Source organism: Corythoichthys intestinalis, chromosome 17 (genome assembly GCF_030265065.1).
Source record: "Corythoichthys intestinalis isolate RoL2023-P3 chromosome 17, ASM3026506v1, whole genome shotgun sequence".
In the NCBI taxonomy this organism is placed as follows: domain Eukaryota; kingdom Metazoa; phylum Chordata; class Actinopteri; order Syngnathiformes; family Syngnathidae; genus Corythoichthys; species Corythoichthys intestinalis.
In genome coordinates, this window is record NC_080411.1 from 9,097,114 (window position 1) to 9,120,631 (window position 23,518).

Sequence of the window (23,518 nt, forward strand, 5' to 3'; positions counted from 1 at the left end):
ATATATCCGTCTTGTGTCCTATCTTTCCATTCCAACAATAATTTACAGAAAAATATGGCATATTTTATGGATGGTTTGAATTGCGATTCATTACGATTAATTAATTTTTAAGCTGTAATTAACTCGATTAAAAATTTAAATCGTTTGACACCCCTTGTATATACATATAGTAGGATACTATGAAATTAATACTATATATTTAATTTTTGTTACTGTGACTATGTGTGCCTTTTATTCAAAAATAATTTTGGTAATATTTCAATGAGCCCTCTGCTTTATCTATTTTTAGGTTAAAACAAAAGTTGAAAATTTTTTCCCCTCCCCCAAAAATGCGGAATGCACACCAGAAAAAGCCTCTGAACTCACACATAGTATTCTGAAAATGATTGTCCGGGACATTGCAATTCATTTTAACATTTAGAACAATATAGACAATGACATACCACAGAAAGAGTAAGAATTGTTTTGACTCCTGTTAAAAAGGTGAAGTCACAGTGTTTACGTTTGCATTTTTTTTTTGTTGCACTAGTTAATGCCAGCAGCATTTGACCTCATTGTTTGTGATTTATTATTGATATTTATGTTATTTATTTATACGTTAATAAAGAATTTAGGTGTTCCAAAATGTTTTTTGTGAATTAATAAGCTTCAACAAAAAATTCACGATTAAGGTAGTAAAAAAAATAAAATAAAATAAAATAAATAAATAAATCATTAGATTAGTTGACTAATCGTAAAAATAGTCGGCTGACTAATCGGGAGGAAATTAGTCGTTTGGGACAGCCCTAGACGATATAGCCGTAATGCACACAATGTAAACAATGATCCAAATATGGGACAGTTAGCTTGACTCTGTTGTTCCTTGTGGAGGCTGGCCTGACCGCAGTAGTTTAGCAGTTTAGCAAGTTTAATGTTATGCTAAGGTCGGACTTTCAGTAGCAAAATTAGTGGTGTTTCCCCCACTGCCACAACATATACATCTTTTTACATGACTTGCAGTGGCTGCTGGCGGCCGGAAAAAAAACCTTCTAATATCTCTCCTCTCAGAAGGGGGCGGAGGAGGCAGCATGTTGTCCACCTGAATTTTTTCAGGATGTGCGAGTATGTGTCTTTGTAGTGGGGCGGAGGGCTTCAAGTCATCAGCCAGCCAAACGTTTGTTTGGGGGTGTGGCACATTCAGCAAGTGAAAAGGGAGAAATCTAAGTCTGAACATAATGAAAATAATTCACTTAATAATGGTAGGGTCTATTCTATTATTACAGAATATGGGTAGATAATCTAAATTACCTAAATAACTGAACTCTTTATATAATGCAAATGAGGTTGCTTAGAAGTTAAAAGTTGGTGGGAACAATTTGAGCACCCTGAAAAGTAGTGTTATGTGCCTATTGTCCCTATGCAAACCTACGCCCTTGGTTTGGGTCATTGTCATGTTGCAGGGTCCAGTTTCGCTTCAGCTTTAATTTTTTTTTACAGATGATCTCACTTGTTCCTCAAGCACCCTCTGATACACGATAGAATTCATGGTGGATTCTATGATGGTGAGCTGGCCAGGTCCTGCTGCAGGAAAGCATCCCCAAACCATGACAGTTCCACCTCCATGCTTCACAATTGGTATGAGGTTCTTTTCCTGTAATGCTGTATTGGGTTTACGCCAAACACGTCCTCTGTTCTGGTGTCCAAATAATTCAATTTTAGATTCATCTGTCCAAAGAACATTATTCTATCCTGGTCTTTGTCTACATTCACTCTGGCAAACTTCATGTTCTCTTTGAGAGCAAAGGTTTCCTCCTTGCACACCTCCCATGAAGGTTAAACTTGTGAAGTCTTTTTCTGATTGTAAAGGCATGCACTTTCACATCAACAATAGCAAGAGCCTGTTGTAGGTCCCGTGATGACATTTGAGGGTTTTTGCAGACTTCTTTTAGCATCCTGCGGTCTGCTCTCGGGTGAACGTGCTTGAAAGGCCAGACTTGGGCATGTTGGAAGTTGTTTTGAATGTCTTCCACTTGTAAACTATTTTCCAGACAGTGGAATGGCAGATTTTTTATTCTTTTGAGATCTTTTGAAATCCCTTACCAGACTCATAAGTGTCTACAATCATCTTTTTGAAGGCCTCAGACAGCTCCTTTGATCTCACCATGGTGTTTTCTCTTACTTCAACAGTCAGGGGCACACCAAACTAATGAGAGGTTTAATTAAGGCAAGCCTCCTTCAAAACAATGGGTAATGATGTTCTAATCATGTGCACTTGATGTGATACAATTGTGTGTTATTTTCTCCATTTTAATTGGGATTGAATGTGGGGGTTTCCTAATTTATTCCTCAACAGAAATTGCATTTATTTAAAATTACATTTTACAGAAAGTTATAAAATACCTTTTTTTCCCAGTTTTAATTGCTTAGTTCTTACTTGTTACTTGAATCTCTCAAGATTGTTAAAATCGATATTAAATATCCATATGACCAAATATGTTACAAAACATACATGCTTCCATTGGGTGTCCTTATTTTTTTCACATCACTGTTAATTCCAAACTCTCGTATTTAGTGCATGGCCATTTATAAAACAAATACACACCATGAAAAGTTTTATGGCAGATGACAGTGATTTCTCAAGCAATAAACAATTCCATTAAATTTAAGAGAATTTAAGACCTTGATTGTCCGGATTTTAAATTTCAGACTTTTTAAGGACCCGTGGGAACCCTGTAAATAACTAATAAATAAATAGCAATAACTACATATCTATATATATTTTTAAAGTCAAACAATAAATTAAAAACAATTCGCAATAAATTGAAGAAAAAATAATAATAACGGCATGAATTCAAATAGTTTGGATCGTGTGCTTTTTGCTCAGGGAATTTTATTTATTTTGCCCGTGACCTTACGTGGCTTAACTCCTTATCTGCCATTGACGGCAATAGACGTCCAATCCATTTCAATTGGGAGGAACTGCAAGCGTCCATTGCCGTCAGCAGGTGTTTTCAATTTATTTTCCTACTTTTACTGTCTACCATAACACCTGAGCTAGCAGCAAATGTGTTAAGATAATGATAATTTTTTAATAAGATGTCAACAGTAGTGACCACTGTCCCTGAAAAGGTTAAATTTCTTTATTTGAAAACAAGTGGTGGATAAATTATAATACAGAGAATAAACAGAAAATAAAATTAACACAATATATAAAGAATAATCGTAGGTTAGCTAAAGAGACGACGATGTGTTTCGTACAAAAACTTACGTCGCTGTCGTGGTAAATGGGGACGTAACTCAAAACAAGCTTGCGTAGCAGCAACGCGGCGGTTGTACTCGCCAACAACAAGAAATAGATACTATTCTTGTTTTATCACTAGTTTTAGAATTTCGCTTGATAATCTTGTTTTAGAAGTGTATTTCAAATCCATATTAGCAGCAATTAAGACTTAATACTGGAAGAAAACGGTAACGTAGAAAATTACGCAAACGTATGTAGAATGTCATTCCGAAGGTTTGCGTAGTAGCGTAAAAGCCTATAAACACGTAGTATTCGGACATATTTTTGGTTTACAAGTATTTCGTGCAATTATTTACTGTAATTATGACTTTAATCAGCATTAATGTGTATTAAGAGAAAAGATAGACAAGTTGCGTTACGTACAGAAAGTTATGTTGTAGGAAAGGAACCTGACGTAATGCTGCTTTCACATGCTCTGGGAAATATGAATCTAACTAATTATGAGTGAGTCCGTCCATGTGCTTTAGTTGACATAGCAAAAAAAAAACCTGTTTTAGACCTATTCATCTACTACAACGAGAAGAGAATGCATCAACATCCAAACGGTAAGTTTTTGTTTATAACTGAACATTTTAGTAAAAACTTGGGGAAGAAATAAGTTACGTTATTGTACTAGTGTCAAGAAAGCGGGAACATTTATTATAAATATTGGAAAAAACTAAACAACAAAAAAAAAACGTATAACTTCTTAACATTCACAATTTGTTGTTCGCGCGCCTCCATTTTGAAAAGTAAAAGGTCCATCCATCTGGGAAACTTGGGTTTCATAATAATATCCCAGTTCTCCAGAAAATACGACTTGCATAGGCGGAGTTTGACTTTTGGGGCAGGGGTGCACAACATGTTGATGGCCCCGAAACGCAGTGTCAGCAATATAATTAACTTACGAGAATATTTATAATAATAAGTTGACAATGAGCGTTTTTTGTTTCCCATCATTCTTGAGGGGAATACTAAATAAGGCTGCTTAGGCAATACTTTTCGACTAGATCGTCATCCATTGAATATGGTACGCCCACCGGTGTCGTGCCAATGTAGTTACCCCAGTCAAAAATTTGGGCGGAGCCATATGGAGGTTGTGTCTTAATTATTCAATTTAAAAAAAAGTTGCTTCAATTAAAAAAAAAAAAAAAAAAGTTGCTGCAATAAACAATATGCTTTCAACGAAATAAAAAGTCGCTTCAATAAAAAAAAAAAAAAAAGTGTTTGATTGCAAAAATAAATTTGAAACTCAAAAAAATGCATGTGAAAGCTATATTTCTTTGTTTTTTTTTGTTTTTTTTTGATTGAAGCAACTTTTTTGCTTGAAGTCATTTTGATTTGTGTTTGGGCCACATTTTGGCTAGGAATTTTTTCTATTAGTCAATCAAAAAATAAGTTGCTTCAAAAAAATATATTTTCAAAAACAAAAATCATTTCAATCAAAAAAAGAAAAAAATCAATCATAGAAAAAGCTTTTGAATGCGAAAAAATATTTGAGATTGGAAAATTTGCATTTGAACATTTTTCATTGAAAAAGTTTTCTTTGATTGAAGCAATCCTTTTTGTGTTTGGACCATATTATGGGTAGGACATTTGTGTCTAAATCATTCAATCCCCCAAAAGGTTGCTTCAATCAGAAAAAATATTTTCAATCAAAGAAAAAAATCATTTGAAAAATAAAATTGCCCTCCTCTAATATATATATATATTTAATTATATGCAAAGTAAATTACCCTCTAAGGTGATAGTCACGTAATCTGTTCAAAAACTATTTTTGACCCATGAAAAAAATCTATTTTTTTGTTCATTTCATTCATTTTTGTTGCAGTTTTGTTGCTTTATATAGGAAAGTCAATTACATGCAATGACAACCCCCCCGCGTATTATCCGCTTATGCTTGAAGTGCATGTCAAATAATTTTCCACTTGACAGTTGGTATTTACCATTTTTACGGCAGCACATGAAGGCAACATTACAGTACGTCATCATCAAGCTAACATACTGGTCTCTTTTTGTAGATGTTTTTCGCGTCGTAATTCTATTATTGTTATTACCATACGTGTTTCAAGTGTGACTATTTATTATTTTAATGAATTTCGATGTGTTCGTCAAAGTTACGTCGATGTCGTAAGAACTGACCCTGAATACGTCGTCGCGTCGTGTACCCGGAACAGTTTACGGTATTCTCACTTTCCGCCGCTCGCCATTTTGGGTTGTTGTGCCTTAAACGCTTTTTTTTTTCTTTTTAGAGTGACTTTCTAGCCTTCGGTATGGCACCCAAAGGCAAGACGGACTCGTCCGACGGCCGCCGTATGAAGAAAAGGAAAGCCATCACCATGGAGGTGAAGTTAGATATCGTAAAGCGATCGAGACGTGGAGAAACTCCAACCAGCATCGGTCGTGTGCTCGACTTAAGCCGCTCCACCGTCGCTACGATCATCAAGGATCAAGAACGTATTTTGGAGCACGTGAAAGCATCCCCGCATATGAAATCTACTATCATAAGCAAGCAGAACGGCGGGCTCATGATGGAGATGGAAAGATTGCTATTGCGTTGGCTTGGGGACCAGCATCAGCGAGGTCTGCCTGTGAGTTTGGTGTTGATCCAACAAGAAGCTAAGCGTCTATTCGAGATGCTGAAAAGCGAAAAGTGGGCAGGCAGTGAGGGGAAATCGTTCGTCGCAAGTAGAGGTTGGTTCATGCGATTCAAAGCTCGTGCAAATTTGCATAACCTTAAAGTGGAGGGTGAAGCCACAAGTGGTGAGCATGAAGCTGGGAGTGATTTCCCCAATGCCTTGGCTGAGATCATCAAGGAGGGGGTGAATGAATGTTGTGACCAACAAGTACTAGGTGAGGATTCGCTTTTGAAGCCTACTTTAAATATCATCAAGATGGATGTAGAAGCGGTTCAGAAAGAGGAGCCGGATTCACCGATCCCTGAGCCTAAGAAGTTCACTTGCAAGAACTTGGCGGCTGGTTTCTTGCTGATAGAGGAAGGTTTAGCAAAGTTCCAAGCTGAGGACCCCGATACGAACAGATACGCCAGAGTCTTCAAAGGGGTGATGGATAACCTGAGGTGTTACAAGGAGATGTGGGAGGAGGAAAAGAGAGCTTCCTTCCAGTCTAACCTCGAGCGGTTCTTCAAGATGGTCGAGAGGCCCCTTCCGGATCCCGTACCGTCGACTTCGACCGCTTCCACGTCTCCTGCGAACAAGTAGACTTGAAACAATTCCCAGTTTAACGTCCTCACTACCTCATCTGCTTCTTTACCTTCTCCACGACCTTTAGATTCTTCCTTAGCATCTCCATCTTTCCATCAGCTGAGCCAGAATCTTCTCTGCAGTCCAGGTAAAGCCTTTTTGTGGCTTGAGTAGAGCTATCGATTATTTAAGTAATCAATTAATTGATCAATTAGTTCGTTCGATTAATCAGATTAGGAACATTTAATGTGTTACAGAATCAATTTTCGAAGAAGTAAGACAAAGTTAGACTACTAAAATAATCAAAAATTGCAGCCCTATTAATCTATCAACTATATTTATATCAACTATATATACTGTATAAGGGCTGTCAAATGAATAAAATTTTTAATCGTGTTAATTACACTTGAAAATTAATTAATCGTAATTAATCGCAATTCAAACCGTCTATAAAATATGCCATATTTTTCTGTAAATTATTGTTGGAATGGAAAGATAAGACAAGATGGATATATATACATTCAACATACGGTACATAGGGACTGTATTTGTTTATTATAACAATAAATCAAGATGGCATTAACATTATTAACATTCTGTTAAAGCAATCCATGGATAGAAAGACTTGTAGTCCTTGAAAGATAAATGTTAGTACAAGTTGTAGAAATTTTATATTAAAACCCCTCTTAATGTTTTCGTTTTAATAAAATTTGTAAAAATTTCAATTAAAAAATAAGCTAGTAGCCCGCCATTGTTGTCAATAATTACTTACACAATATATAATTAATATATTTTATATAATATATATAATATATAATGTAAAATATAAAAATATAATGCAAATGGCGTAAAACACTCAGGTGACATTAAGTTCCGCTCTGAGACCCCCAATTTGGACAAATTTCAAAATTGTCCTATACGCATGTGTGATATATCATTGGAAAGCTTGAAATTTCAATTTTCTGGGGGAAGAAAAATTTTGAAAAGGAGGGCATTTTTTGAAAAAAACCTTTTTTTTTTTTTCAACAGCAAAACCCTATCTGGAGGTGAGAGCAGAATTACAGACGCCGTGACTTTAACGAGATATTATCGCAGACTTACCTTGTTTCGATCCAAAAACTCCATGTAGCATGTATTAACGAGTGTCAAGACACAGCTGTGAATGGCCACAACTGGATTTTTTTGAGCTTTTATGGGTTAAACATGGTCATATAACAAGGGTCGCGATGCAGAAATCGCAGACATCAAGGAGTGGTTGAGATCTTCTTTTTCATATATTTACCCTTTTAAAAAAAAAATTCCGATTTTTCTTTGTTTGGATCGAATATTTATCATCTAACATATTGGAGAAAATTACCGTAACAAAAAAAATACAATTAAGCAATAGTTATGAGGTAGATATCCGTGACTTTTTTACAGACACCATTTTTTTCATTGTGACAAAATTTGTTTAAAAGTTTAAAATATGCGAGTGAATAATTTTTTAAAGTCGTTTTTTTTTTTTTTAAACGAAATATGAGACATCAATTAATGATTAAGCTAAAAACAACAGACATTTTGAATAAATATAATTCATTACCTTCGTTTTATGGCTGGGTTGAAACAAAAGCGGTTGTGCGACGTCTGTAAACTGGTTTTCAGGGTAAAACGGACAAATTCAAAATAGCTTGGTGGCTTAAAGTGCCATGAATCTGCTATGGCAGCATATAGACATATAGTTCTATCAAACACAACAGTTGTTTTCGCTTAAAATACAGTAGTTTCTTTTAAAGAGGAGTGCAAGAGCAGAAACTGCTTTTTCAGTCTTGTCTGTGTTTTCCGCCAAATACATGTAATGCATTTCAGAATACATTTTATGAGATGTAACACAAAGGCTCACTCAGATTGCACTTTCAAAAGAGCATTAAATCGAATACAAAATTTGAGTGTTTCTTCAAACTATGCAGAATTGCACTTTCGTTTGAAAATAAATTATAGTACCTGAGCTTAGCCTCAAACGGTATTAAAAAATGAGGATCTAAGTACAACAAGAGAATAGTTGGCTAATTTGTATAGCTAGCTTCATTGCGATAAAATGCTTTTTTTTTGTACAATGCTCTTAAATCGTTCAAACACATATTTCCACAAAAAAAAACAACCTATAAACTAAATTACGAATGCATAAAAAAAAGGCTCATTCAAACAAAAACTTACCTGATGTTGGTCTTAACAGGGAGCAGCTGGATTCAGCCATGTAAAATGAGTTTTGTCAAATTTACTGTTGCCACTAGAGGGCAGTGTATCCACCCAAATCAATAAAACGACATGCAAACACTTTAAAAACAAACCATTACAACGCCACTCTAATTGAACTAATACTCGAATTCTCTCTAATCGAATTACTTGAGCTAACCGATTAATCGTTGCAGCCCTAAACAAAGGCTTGCTAAGAATGCACTTTCAAAAGAGCATGAAATTGCGCTTTCATTTCACAAGAGAAATCAATTACCTGAGCTTAGCCTCAAATGGTATTAAAAAAAAAAAAAGGATCTAGGTACAACAAAAGAACAATTCGCTAACTTGCATAGCAAAAGTATGCTATCTTAAATGCTATAAAAAGCAAACTTTTTTTCTTTTTTTTTTTTTAACAATGCTTTTAACACATATTCCCATATGTGTGTAATATATGTCATATTCACTGTTGTCACTAGAGGGCAGTGTATCCACCCAAATCAATAAAACTACATGCAAACACTTTCAAAACAAAACCATTGCAACTCCACTCTAATTCAACGAATACTCGAAGCAGCGAAATTTGATTGAAAGCTTTTTTTTCCTAATCGAATTACTCGAGTTAACCGATGAATCGTTGTAGCACTGAACAAAAGCTTGATAAGATTGCACTTTCAAAAGAGCATGAAATGCGAATACAAAATAAAATTCACTAGTGTTTTTTTCAAATTCTGCACAATCGCACTTTCATTTCAAAAGAGCAATAAATTCATTTACAAATTAAATACCTGAGAATCATAAAGGAAAATAAATTAGGATCTAAGTACAACAAAAGAATTGTCTAACTTGCACAGTAAATGTCCGCTAGCTTTAATGCTATAAAATGCTAACTTTTTTTCTTTTTTAACCGTGCTCTTAAAAATGTGTTCAAATGCATATTCCCACCAAAAACTGCTAAATATACGTACCTATAAACTAAATTATGAATGAATAAAAAACATTAGCTCAAACAAACTTATGTTGGTCTTAACAAGGAGCAGCTGGATTCAGCCATGTTGAATGAGTTATGTCATATTCACTGTTGCCACTAGAGGGTAGTGTCACTACCCAAATCAGTAAAATTAAATGCAAACACTTTCAAAACAAACCATTACAACGCCACTCTAGTTAAACGTATCCTCAACGTTATCATGTTTTAGATATGCTGTTTTGGTTTTTAAAAAAAAATTTCATTAGTGTGGCACCGATACGGTGCTAAAATGACATCAGAGTACTAAGATGGTGATAGCTGTCCAATCGTGTGGCGTCCTTCTGCTGCGAATTTGAAAGAGTTTATCACTAGTAGACGTCCAATCCGTTTGAAGTGGGAGTGATGGCAGCGAATGAAGGAACGTTCAAATTACTCTGAATTTTTTGGGTGGAATGTATTTTTGATTCTAAAACACGTACATAATATTGTATTAAATCAATCGTAAGCCCTTGAATTAGATTGAATTGTGAACTTGCACTCCTATGTGATACATTAAAACTGTTCAGACCATAACATAAGACCAAAAAAAAAAATCAAATCAGACGGACGTATCGTCTTTTGTCCAAAAACAACTTAATTACGATGAGTCATTATTTAGATTATATTTGGCAACTTTAATCCAGAATGTGCTTTATTATTTGTATTCTTTCTTGTGCAAGTGTGTTTTATCATGTCCATTAATAACTATGTTCAAAAGTTATATCTCTTGTGTGCGGATGGAAAACAAAACTAAACAAAGAATACGTTGTGTTCCAAATCTAAAATGGAGCTATTATGTCTATACTTAATTGTAATGTGAGTCCATAACTACAACGGAGTATTAGCCCCCCCGAAAAAAAGGACTACGATATTAAAATCATACTGTAACTAGGAGAAAGTTGTATTATTACATAGGGGTAATGTAGCTAAGCCGCTACGCACTTTACGTACGTGTAACTTAGCTAGGAGCTACGACAAAGCATTAGTATAAATCCTTCTGTTTATTATAATTTAATGGTAAGTGAGCCAAAAGACAAAGGATTTCCTTATTTACGAAGCAGATTCTAAAATACAGACTCAGGAGATGCACAATACTTTTCCAATTCACGATTACGTCCCTTACGTAAAACTGCATAAAATTATGCTAAGCAATTCACTATAACATCACTTATGTTAAACTATGTAAAGCTACTACGTAGCTGCGAGCTAATGCCAAGTATTAGTATAAATCATTCCATTGACAATAATTTTATATAGATGAGCCAAAATATAAAGGGTTTCCTTATTTGTAAAACAGATTCTAAACCACAAAGACACTTTCAATATTGTGGATTTTATTGGAGGCAACAACAATTATAATACAACTTTTATTCTCGTAGTAATAGTATGAGAGGAAAAAGTTGTACTATATTTACGAGGAAAAAAGTCGAATCAATAGTACAGGTCTAAAAGTTTTATTATTACGTAAGGCTAATGTAGCAGTTGCTCAGCATTAAAACAACAACCCTAGGTAATATAGAACTGGACTTAAACGATATATGATCAAATTGATTTTATGTAAAACACGTATCACTACTACTAGTAATATTAATTAATTGAATATTAATGAGAGCGACAGTAAGAGACAGAGCGTGTGTCTATGACTCGTATCATTACTTACACAATATATACACACACCCACCCTCTCTCAACACAGGTTAGGTTTAACTCAGGCGTAGTGTCAGTGAGTGCTGCCGCTCCAAGCCACAGATTTCTCGCTGTATTTTTGGGACATAAAAATTAGCTAATACGGTATGAAGCAAAATTTTTGTGGTTTTGAAACCGATAACCGGCACATGCCTCGAGGTAATAGTGAATAATTATATGCATCTCCCGAGTCTATATTTTAGAGTCTGCTTTGTAATTAAGGAAATCCTGCTTTTTTTGGCTAATCTACATCAAATCATAATCAATAGATTTATAGTTGGGTTGTCAAAATTATCGCGTTGACGGGCGGTGATTTTTTAAAATCAAGCACGTTTAAATATTTGACGCATTTAACGCACATGTCCTGCTCAGATTAAAATGACAGCACAGTGTCATGTCCACTTGTTACTTGTGTTTTTGGTGTTTTGTCGCCCTCTTCTGGCGCTTGGGTGTGACAGATTTTATGGGTTTCAGCACCATTAGCATTGTATAATTATTGATATCAACAATGGCGAACAACTAGTTTTATTAAAACGAAAACATTAAGAGGGGTTTTAATATAGGGCTGCAGCTATCGAATATTTTAGTAATCGAGTAACCGGATAAAACATTTTTTTTCTAGGTAAAGAGCAATTATAGATGAGAAAACAAGACATTTCATCTAATATTGAACCATTTTCAGTCAATCAATGACTTTATTTTCGATGTACATTGTTGAAAACAGCCAAAAATTGCGTCTGAAATGTGACTTTAAAAAAAAAGACTAATTCACTCGTTTCACTCAAAAAACGTTTAGATCTTATAAACAATATATATATTTCTTTCCTTAAAAATTTAATTACGCTTGATAACACACATTACTTAAAAGTTAGGTGTTTTTCCCACGTGTTTCGATTGAAATTCCACTTGTGTCAAGCGATAAGTTTTACTAGTTAAGTTATTCTAAACTGTAAGTCATGATAGGATTTTGAGATTTGCAGTGTTCAAAATAAATGTTGTGCTGTCTTGGACCACATTAGGCACCAGTGCTACTTAGTGTTTTATCCAGCAATGACTACTGAGCTCAAAATGAGTTAGCATTATTAAGTTTTACACCCTAATCACTCTACAGCGCTGTTTTCACAGATTAAATAAAGCCTGTATGTAAGAGTTAGCCACGCATCGACAGTAGTCATAATGAATAGAAACCTAGCCCTCCGCAGGGATAACGTTACGTTAGCGAGTGACAGCAACATTAATCTTATTTATGAGCGCTGAGAAGTGGACTGCTTTAAGATGGCGGCTGTTTTATTAACGCCGCCAAATCGGTCATTTCGTATCTAGTTCTACGTACATGTGATATCTATGACACGCATACAGACGCTACCTGCTACCACGTAGCAACATGCAAGCTTTGTGTTTAGCAACGTCGGCTGCAGTAAGTTTAAAAAAAAATTTTTTTTTATTGCTTCTTCCTCTACGCACGTGACGTCAGCACTTTGTCCCGCATTAAAAGTAGTCCGGGCAAAACTTGATGCTGGCAAAATTAAACGATTACTCGAGGTGAATAAAATTAATCGGATCGGTTTTTAAAATCGAGTTACTCGAGGTGCTCGAGTATTCGTTTCAGCTGTATTTTAATTAGGGCTGTCAAAATTATCGCGTTAACGCGCGTTGATTAATTTTTTAAATTAATCACGTTAAAATATTTGACGCAATTAACGCAGATGCCCCGCTCAGAGTTTTAAATGACAGTACACATTGAAACGCTCACTTGTTGTGTTTTGCCGCCCTCTGCTGGCGCTCGGGTGCAACTGATTTTATAGGCATCTATGAGCATTGAGTAAGTAATTATTGACATCAACAATGGCGGGCTACTAGTTTATTTTTTGATTGAAAATTTTACAAATTTTATTAAAATGAAAACATTAAGAGGGGTTTTAATATAAAATTCCTCTAACTTGTACTAACATTTTTCTATTAAGAACTACAAGTCTTTCTATCCATGGATCGCTTTAACAGAATGTTAATAATGTCAATGCCATCTTGTTGATTTATTGTTATAATAAACAAATAGTCCTTATGTACCGTATGTTGAATGTATATATCCATCTTGTGTCTTATCTTTCCATTTCAACAATAATTTACAGAAAAATATGGCATATTTTATAGATGGTTTGAATTGCGATTAATTACAATTAATCTTTAAGCTGTAATTAACTCGATTAAAAATGTTAATCGTTTGACAGCCCTAATTTTCCTATAAAATTTCTATAACTTCTACTAACATTTATCTTTTAAGAACTACAGTACAAGTCTTTCTATCCATGGATCGCTTTAACAGAATGTTAATAATGGTAATGCCATCTTGTTGATTTATTGTTATAATAAACAAATACATGTACTTATGTACAGTATGTTGAATGTATATATCCGTCTTGAGTCTTTCCATTTCAACAATAATTTACAGAAAAATATGGCATATTTTATAGATGGTTTGAATTGCGACTAATTACAATTAATTTTTAAGCTGTGATTAACTCGATTAAAAAATTTAATCCTTTGACAGCCCTAATTTATACTAATGCTTCGTGTCGTAGCTCCCAGTTAACGTACACAGTCGTAAAGTTCGTAGCGGCTTATTCGGCTACATTACCCCCTTGTAATAATACTTTTTTTCTTGTCGCAGTAGTACAACTTTAATCTTGTAGTCCTATTTGGCCCTAATACTCCGTCATACATAACAAACAAACCCTAAGATCGTTTCTTGGTTTTAACCAGGCCTTTTTCCACCAGACAGCGGTAGAACTCCTGGATGTACGTGTAAACGCACTTCCAGTCGGGCTCCTTCATCCGGACCAAGTCTTCGGGGTCCAGCAGAGGGGGACAGCCGGCCAGCTTCCTGCGGACGGAGACGCGTCAAAATTGACGCGAAAGGTCACAGGAAGAACGCGGAGCTCACTCTGCGGTGCTGAACGCTAGCTGGAAGTTGTCTCTGGGCTTGTGGGGGTTCAGGATGGAATACTCAAAGGCGTCAGGGAAGAAGCGGTGCACCAAGGCGCAGAAAGCGATGCCGTCCTTCCAGCTGGAGGAAAAGTTTTGGATGTCCACCCCCTAAAATAGTGGAGACAGATGCAATGAGAGGAGACAGAACATAAAAATCCGTCACATGGGAGAGAAGGGACAAGATGACCTCATATGGCTCCGTTTTGGCCTTGCACCAGTCCAGAAGCATCTGTTTGACGTTTTTAGCATTGGGGACTGTGGAGGGCAGGCTTTTTTGGGCAGCTGGAGCAGAACCAACCTTACTAAGGAGAATTAAAGATATCAGAGTACGCAAGTATTGAAAATGCCAAGACAAAGGGGGTTCTCGCTATGCGACAGTGGTTAAGACTTGCATACAAAATCTGGGTTATAGATTTCAGAACAATGCGAAACAAACTGAAGACCCCCTGGACACAAAAATGGAGTTTTAAATACTGTTTGTGCACATTAACATGTCATGCAATATTGTTTTAATGTATTAACGGGACTCTTAAAAGTAGTCCGAAATGACGAAGAATATCGTCAATTTATATTATACAAATTAACTGTATTCAACTGTGATAGGCTCCAGCACCTCCGTGACCCTCGTGAGGAAAAGCGGCATGGAAAATGAATGAATGAATGAACTGTACAGTACTGATATTTCTTAAATGAGTTACACAGAACTACCACTAGATGTCCCAATACCAGCAAACCAGTTGTGATAAATCACCACACAACACAAACATATGGTGCAGAACTATTGTTATTGTGATTTTTTTCATCATATCGTCCAGCACTACATTTTTTTTTTATTTTTTATATTAAATGAACAAATATTGAGATTTATTTCACCCAATAATGGCCTTACACTCATTTTTAAATACGAATAGTGTTGCACCAATACCATTAATTTGCTTCCCAATTCCGATACTGTACAAATACACTTTTTTTTTTTTTAATACTAAATTAAATTAATACGTATACACTTGACTGTAAAGTAACTGTTCTTCAGACTTGGTTAGTGTTTAACTATCCGCTATTGACAGCGCTAGACGTCCAATCCGCTTGAGGCGGGAGGATGGCAGGGGCATTAAAAGGGAAGTTCAGAATTTTTTACATTAGGCTTACTCTTCGAGTCGGTGGAGTTGATTTTAGTTCTGCAACGATTAATCGATTAACTCAATTCGATTAAAGATTTGAATTGAATTTTGCTGCTTCGAGTATTCGTTTTTAATTATTGTAATGGTTTGTTTTGAAAGTGTTTGCATTTAGTTTTATTGATTCGGGTGGATACACTACCCTCTAGTGGCAACAGTGAATATGACATACAGTGGGGAGAACAAGTATTTGATACACAGTCAATGGGAAAACCCATTGGCATGTTTTCAGGATGAAGTTATTAAAATGGAAAACCCATTGGCAGTGTATCAAATACTTGTTCTCCCCACTGTAAGTCATTTCAAATGGCTGCTCCCTGTTAAGACTAACATAAGTTTTTGTTTTAGCGAATGTATTAAATTAGTGTCGGGGTATATTTAGGTGTTCTTTGTGGGAATATGTTTGAACCCTTTTTCGAAAGAGCATTGTGAAAAAATATATATATAACATTTAAGTTAGTGTTTCTTATCCAATTACTCAATTTTTCTAACTAGTTCATCAATTAATCGACTATTAAAAAAATCGATAGCTGTAGCCCTAGTTGATTTTAACAAATTCTGTGCAGTTTGTTAGTTATTTGTTAGTTGCAGGGCTCCGGAGTGGCTAAGCTAGCGCTGGTCAGTGGCCCCTTCCTAGCATGCCAACAAAAAACTACATATGCACGCATGAAAATCACTGATGACTCGTGCAATCAATGTTTTCAGGATGAAGTTATTAAAATTTACCATTACATGTCAATCACAGTAGTATCATAACAGCAACATTTGTAATCCAGCAGCTCTGTAGGTAGCAGAGTGGAGTGATATTTTTTTCCACCGGTGTGTTTATGTAGTAGCCAGCAACAAGTATCCAGTTTGTATTGTTCCTTGTTCTTCATAGAGAATTTGTGGAAACTCATTTGCCCATTTCTTCTGTTTCCACTGCCTCTAAATGCACGTTTAACTATGTTGCCGTTCTTCAGTTAAGACTCTGTAGACTTATGCTCCATTCGAGGAAGGTAGGAACTTGTAGGCCTGAACGATATTGCAAAAAACTATTGCAGCGATTTTTTGGGGGTTTGCGATATTAAAAATATATATATATACACTGTAATTTCTGGACTATAAGGCGCACCTGACTGTAAGCCGCCAGCCACCAAATTTGACATGAAAACGGCATTTGTTCATAGATAAGCCTCACTGCACTATAAGCCGCGGTTGTCCTCATTGTATGATGGGATATTTACACCAAAAGATATTAACTGGTAACACTTCATTTGACAATGGCACCATAAGACTGTCATGAGACCAAATGAACCACAATTAAGCTTTGAGCCAATTGGCTGCAAAGCCTTATTGTCACTAAAAGCTTCATTTGGCCATCACTGCTTCCTTGAGGTAGACAGTCAACCTCTGCTGCCACCTGCTCTCAACACTGTTGTCATCCAACATTCCTCCTAGCATGCATGGCGGTGCTACAGATGTACATAACAGTCATGTTCTGTGCTAATTATTTCTTCAGTTACTGTTCCGGTTGTTTCATTAATTGCTAGTTATGGTATTTGGCAACATTTTCTTGGATAGTGGTGCCATAATACTGTCATAAGACAGTCGTAATTATTACATGACACTGTCATAAGCATTAATGAATGCTTATAATAGATGTCGGTTAGTGTCATCCAGCAAATTATCTCACTTTTGAATGGACGTAAAAGATCTGAGCTGGACATAAATGGATTTAGTGACATAATATGCCACATGACACATATTGACATCTGTTATAAGCATTCAGTAATGCCCATGATAGTTTCATGTCATAATTATGATGTTCTTATGACAGTCTTATGATTCCGCTGTTAAATAAAGTGTTACCTATTAACCCAAATAAATCAACAAATAAGCCACCCTGGGCTATAAGCTGCAGGATTCAAAATGAGGGGGAAAAAGTAGCGGCTTATAGTCCGAAAATTAGGGTATATACAGTGTTGTTTTTTTTTTTTTTTTAAAGAAATTTTTACTAGATGACTTGAATAGCTGTTTGGAAAGACTTTGGATGACTCACCATGACCACAGTGTACAGTATTCCATCGTTTTTCGCGGTTAATAGGGACCAGAACCCGCCGCGATAAGTGAAAAACCGCGAAGTAGCGCAAATAGTTCAGCAGAAATAAATACGGCGGATTGGTGTGACATTGTTTTGGCCGCATGGGTATTTTTTAACAATTAGCTGAATTATGAATTTATATGACTATGTTAAATCTGTTAAAATAGTTTATTGGCATGCTAGAATGGGACCATTGAATGGCACTAACTTAGCCACTCCGGAGCCCTGACGTTAATAACAACAAACTGCAGAGAATTTGTTTGAATCAACTCCACCGACTAACCTCGCTATCTCGAAGGTCAAGCCTAATGTAAAAAATTCCTCACTTCCGCTTTAATGTGATTGCACACTTTATATTAGAAAAAAATGATTTCTTGAATGATATTTGAAATGAATTGGTATAAACTAACGTGGTGTTTTTCTTTGTGTAAATGTGAGAACTGATATTGCCGCAATGACTCACCCGCCTGCAGTCATGGAGAAGGCTGGTCGATCTAATAAGAGGGGGGGGGGGAATTAATTAACATTGATAGAAAAAAATGGATATGGAATAACTGAAGAGGAGTAGAAAATGAGTCACTGTTTGTCGAAGGCTGCTGGTTAATAGGTGGTTTTGTTGCACCCGCAACTCCCTTGATTGACGTGCCTTTGCTTAAAACCTCCTGCCGGGATGCTCGCTCCTGCTCCCGCTTGTCTGACAATGAGTTTCAAATAGAGTCATTACGATGATGTGCTTATACACTGATTGTCATTGGCATGGTTGTTTTTGGCTGTCATTGGAATGGGCATCCACTGCTGGCCAAAAGTATTGCCGCCCCTGTAATTCTGTCAGATAATGCTTAATTTCTCCCAGAAAATGATCGCAATTACAAATGCTTTGGTAGTAATGTCTTCATTTATTTTGCTTGCATTGAAAAAACACAAAAGAGAATGGGAAAAAAAATATCGTTTTGCACAAAACTCCCAAAATGGGCCGGACAAAAGTATTGGCACCATTTGAAAAATCATGTGATGCTTCTCTAATTTGTGTAATCAACACCACCCGTTACTTACCTGTGGTGCCAATAACAATCACACTTGCAGCCAGTTAAAATGGATTAAAGTTGACACAACCTTTGTCCTGTGTTCTTGTGTGTACCACATTGAGCATGGAGAAAAGAAAGAAGACCAAAGAACTGTGAGGACTTGAGAAGCAAAACTGTGAGCAAGCATAGGCAATCTCAAAACTATAAGTCCATCTCAAAAGACTTGAATGTTCCTGTGTCTACCCTGCGCAGTGTCATCAATAAGTGTAAAGCCCATGGAACTGTGGCTAACTTCCCTAGATATGGACAGAAAAGAAAAATTGACGAGCGATATCAACTAAAGATTGTGCGGATGATGGATAAAGACCCTCGACTAATATCCAAAGAAGGTCCCCTTGGACAACAGTTGTCAACCCATACTATCCGTCGGCGTCTGAATGAAAAGGGACTCTATTGTAGGATACTCAGGACGACCCCACTTCTGACCCAAAGACATAAAAAGTTTGCCAAAACGTTTTGGAAGAATGTTCTCTGGTCAGATGAGACAAAAGTAAAGCTTTTTGGGAAAAGGCATCAACATTGAGTTTACAGGGGGGAAAAAAAAGAAAAAAACACGGTCCCCACAGTCAAACATGGCAGAGGTTCCCTGATGTTTTGGGGTTGCTTTGCTTCCTCTGGCACTGGACTGCTTGAGCGTGTGCATGGCATTATGAAGTCTGAAGACTACCAACAAATTTTGCTGCATAATATCGGGCCCAGTGTGAGAAAGCTGGGTCATGGGTCTTCCAGCAGGACAATGAACCAAAACAAACATGCAAAAGCACTAGAAAAGGGTTTGAGAGAAAGCACTGGAGAGTTCTATAGTGCCCAGAATTGAGTCCAGGCCTGAATCCCATAGAACACCTGTGGGGAGATCCGAAAATGGCGGTTTGGAGAAGGCACCATTCAAATCGTAAGAGACCTGGAGCAGTTGGCCAAAGAATGGTCTAAAAATGTAAGAAACTCATTGATGGATACCGGAAGCGGTTGTTCGCATTTATTTCGTCTAATGGTTGTGCTACCAAGTATTAGTCTGAGGGTGCCAATACTTTTGTCCGGCCCATTTTTGGAGCTTTGTGTAAAATGATAATGATTTAAAAAATATATATTTTTCACTCTTTTTTTGTGTCTTTTCATTGCAAGCCCAATAAATATATTACTACCAAAGCATTTATAATTGCAACCATTTTCTGGGAGAAATTGAGCATTCTCTGACAGAATTGCAGGGGTGCCAATACTTTTGGCCAGCAGCAGGGGTGAAAGTGGGCGGGAACGGTCAGGAACGCAGTTCCGGTATAAGATTCAGGGCTGGAACGCTGTTCCGGTATACGGTGCTTTGATTCCGAAAATATGACGACAACTGTCAAAACGCTATGGAAAAAAAGAAAAATACAAAGCTGCCACACATGCATTTCATCTCCAAGAAGAAAACAATCTACCAACATCAAATTTACATACACAAGTGTTAACAACAACCATAATAAAGTGCTGTGTAGGGTACTCCGTTTCCACCGATATTTATTTTATTCCACGGATGGCATGGAGGTTTCCCCAGCTGCTGCAGTTATCTGAGTCTGACGAATCCACGAGGCAAAGCAAAACGCCTGGACTCATTTATCCATTCAATCGGCTGACATACTAACATGTGATCACCAGAGATAGTTAGCTCTGATTGGTTCAGATGTGCAATTTTTCTGAAACAGCAAGAAAAAAAATAGGGCAATGCAACAGAAAATGGATCAAATCTTTAAGAGCAAGGAAAGAGCTAAGGTGGCTTATTTATCAATTTCTTTTTACTTGCTCTGATGGGGAGGTTCAGAACATCTTAGCTGTCAATGTGCACTTTGGGCTTATATTTGTTAATTTGTGTTAGGCTACCTATTCATTTCCTTAAGATTTAAAAAAGGAAATTTATATCTTTATTATTAAAAAACAACAAAAAGTAAATGTTTACATTATCTTCAATTTTAGTATACATCCTATGTTCTTAAGTAGTTAAAATTTAGATTTGGCATGTAGTATGTGAGGAAACGAGGAAAAATAAAAATTAGGAGATGGAGGTTGGGGTTATAGCTGTTTTTGTTAACTTTTATTTTGCAAATCATTGAAAAAATACAATTTAGAATGAAAATCAGTGTTTGTATGTGTTATAGAAAAAAAAAAAAAAAAAAAGCTAAAATTTCTGGCTTCATGGCGACCTTCACGTCGGGGGGTTCCGGCAAGAAATTCTAACCACTTTCACCCCTGGCCAGCAGTGTACATGCCCCTCAATGGCACTGATGTACATTGGCCTCAATGGAATCGACTTACATGGGTGTCATTGGCATGGACGTTTTTGGCTGCCCACTGAATGTCAATGGGTTTTAATGCCAAGTTTTTGGTCAAAAATCATAACCACCAATAGATATGTTTTTGGGCGCGCCAATGTAGATGTAGAATGGTATATATATATATATATATATATTTTTTTTTTTTTTTCTTTTTGTATTGACCCCTGCACTAGGGCGTCATCCAGAGTTAAGGTCACCTCGTTTTTGGTCAAAAATAATAACCACCAAGAGATGTTTTGGGTGTGCCAATGTAGACGTAGAATGGTATTTTTTTTTTTTTTTTTTAGTATTGACCCCTGCACTAGTGCATCATCCAGAGTTAAGGTCACCTCGTTTTTTCTTCAGCAGCTCCCTCAACGCCGCACGGATGAGCCGCCGCTCTTCAAATTCCGTAGCGTCATCCAGCTAAAAACAAATATTTGTCGCATACTCAAAATGCCAGTTCCTACATTTCCATATACAGTGGGGCAAATAAGTATTTAATCAACCACTAATTGTGCAAGTTCTCCCTCTTGAAAATATTAGAGAGGCCTGTAATTGTCAACATGGGTAAACCTCAACCATGAGAGACAGAATGTGGAAAAAAAAACAGAAAATCACGTTGTCTAATTTTTAAAGAATTTATTCACAAATCATGGTAGAAAATAAGTAATTGGTCAATACCAAAAGTTCATCTCACTACTTTGTTGGCAATAATGGGGGCCAAACGTTTTCTGTAACTCTTCACAAGCTTTTCACACACTGTTGCTGGTATTTTGGCCTATTCCTCCATGCAGATCTCCTCTAGAGCAGTGATGTTTTGGGGCTGTCGTTAGGCAACACGGACTTTCAACTCCCTCCTCACCCCGTGGCGTCAAAATGACAACAACAACGGTGAGCAAAAATCCCAGAACCAAATGGCGGGACCTAGTGAATGACCTACAGAGAGCTGGGACCACAGTAAAAAAGGCTACTATCAGTAACACAATGCGCCGCCAGGGACTCAAATCCTGCACTGCCAGATGTGTCCCCCTGCTGAAGAAAGTACACGTCCAGGCCCGTCTGCGGTTCCTAGAGAGCATTTGGATGATCCAGAAGAAGACCGGGAGAATGTGTTATGGTCAGATGAAACCAAAATAGAACTTTTTGGTCAGAACACAGGTTCTCGTGTTTGGAGGAGAAAGAATACTGAATTGCATCCGAAGAACACCATACCCACTGTGAAGCATGGGGGTGGAAACATCATGCTTTGGGGCTGTTTTTCTGCAAAGGGACCAGGACGACCGATCTGTGTAAAAGAAAGAATGAATGGGACCATGTATCGAGAGATTTTGAGTGAAAATCTCCTTCCATCAGCAAGGGCATTGCAGATGAGACGTGGCTGGGTCTTTCAGCATGACAATCATCCCAAACACACAACCAGGGCAACAAAGGAGTGGCTTCGTAAGAAGCATTTCAAGGTCCTAGAGTGGCCTAGCCAGTCTCCAGATCTCAAACCCATAGAAAATCTGTGGAGGGAGTTGAAAGTCCGTGTTGCCCAACGACATCACTGCTCTAGAGGAGATCTGCATGGAGGAATGGACCAAAATACCAGCAACAATGTGTGAAAAGCTTGTGAAGAGTTACAGAAAACGTTTGGCCTCCGTTATTGCCAACAAAGGGTACATAACAAAGTATTGAGATGAACTTTTGGTATTGAACAAATGCTTATTTTCCACCATGATTGGCGAATAAATTCTTTAAAAATTAAACAATGTGATTTTCAGTTTTTTTCCCACATTCTGTCTCTCATGGTTGAAGTTTACCCATGTTGACAAATACAGGCCTCTGTAATATTTTCAAGTGGGAGAACTTGCTCAATTAGTGGTTGACTAAATACTTATTTGCCCCACTGTAAATCCCAGTCATTTAAAACTGAATTTTAGCTACCGCTTTGCAACCGAGTATCATCAAGAATTCTACTCACCATTTTGTTCAGAACGTCCTCATCGTCAATCGCGGCGAGTTGCTCGCTAGTCACGCTCGATTCGTGCTGAGGTGTTTCCTCCATCACTGAGGCCAGATTAAAAAGTTGGGATACCAGTGGGACATTCCCAGCATCCCGTGTGCCTTCAGCCTGTGTTAGTACAAAGAATGTAAACGGAGAGGGAAATGCAGAAGTGGCTGTCAGCGTCACTGCAGCGACTGGCCCAGTGTTTGGGAAAACACGTACAAATATAGTAATGGAGCAGAGCGAGTGCAGCAATCTGATAAGGGAGCGCAGGGAAAGCCCTAATAAAGCCAAGAGCGTGAGAATAATGACATTACAGCATAAAAACATGTACCTGCAGTTGAGATCTTTGGATGGTTTTATTGCTCTTCAGAGGGATATGATAAAGTACCCAAGAAGTCTTTTTCTGGAATCAGCCTTGTTCAAAGAGTTCATGAATCAAAAACAGTGACAATGTTAATACAGTCCCTGACAAAAGTCTTGTCGCTTATCCATTTTGTAGAAACAATTGCTAATAACCTGACTTTTAATTATTCAATTG

The 23,518-nt window shown here is 36.9% G+C and overlaps 2 protein-coding genes across 2 annotated transcripts; one reads left to right on the forward strand and one right to left on the reverse strand.

Moving 5' to 3' along the window:
• Positions 1-5,254: 5,254 nt before the first annotated feature.
• Positions 5,255-17,509, forward strand: LOC130905773 (tigger transposable element-derived protein 1-like). The gene is made up of 3 exons (XM_057819441.1): positions 5,255-5,442; positions 5,512-6,610; positions 14,144-17,509. The coding sequence occupies exon 2, from the start codon at positions 5,533-5,535 to the stop codon at positions 6,478-6,480; it is 948 nt and encodes a 315-aa protein (XP_057675424.1). The 5' UTR covers positions 5,255-5,442; positions 5,512-5,532; the 3' UTR covers positions 6,481-6,610; positions 14,144-17,509.
• smtna (smoothelin a) lies at positions 7,492-23,244 on the reverse strand. The gene is made up of 7 exons (XM_057819442.1): positions 22,954-23,244; positions 21,338-21,413; positions 18,195-18,308; positions 18,078-18,108; positions 14,541-14,655; positions 14,310-14,461; positions 7,492-14,249 (listed from the first exon to the last, which is right to left on the reverse strand). Exons 1-7 carry the CDS (start codon positions 23,035-23,037, stop codon positions 14,102-14,104), a joined length of 720 nt encoding a protein of 239 aa, XP_057675425.1. The 5' UTR covers positions 23,038-23,244; the 3' UTR covers positions 7,492-14,101.
• Between the last annotated feature and the right edge of the window lie 274 nt (positions 23,245-23,518).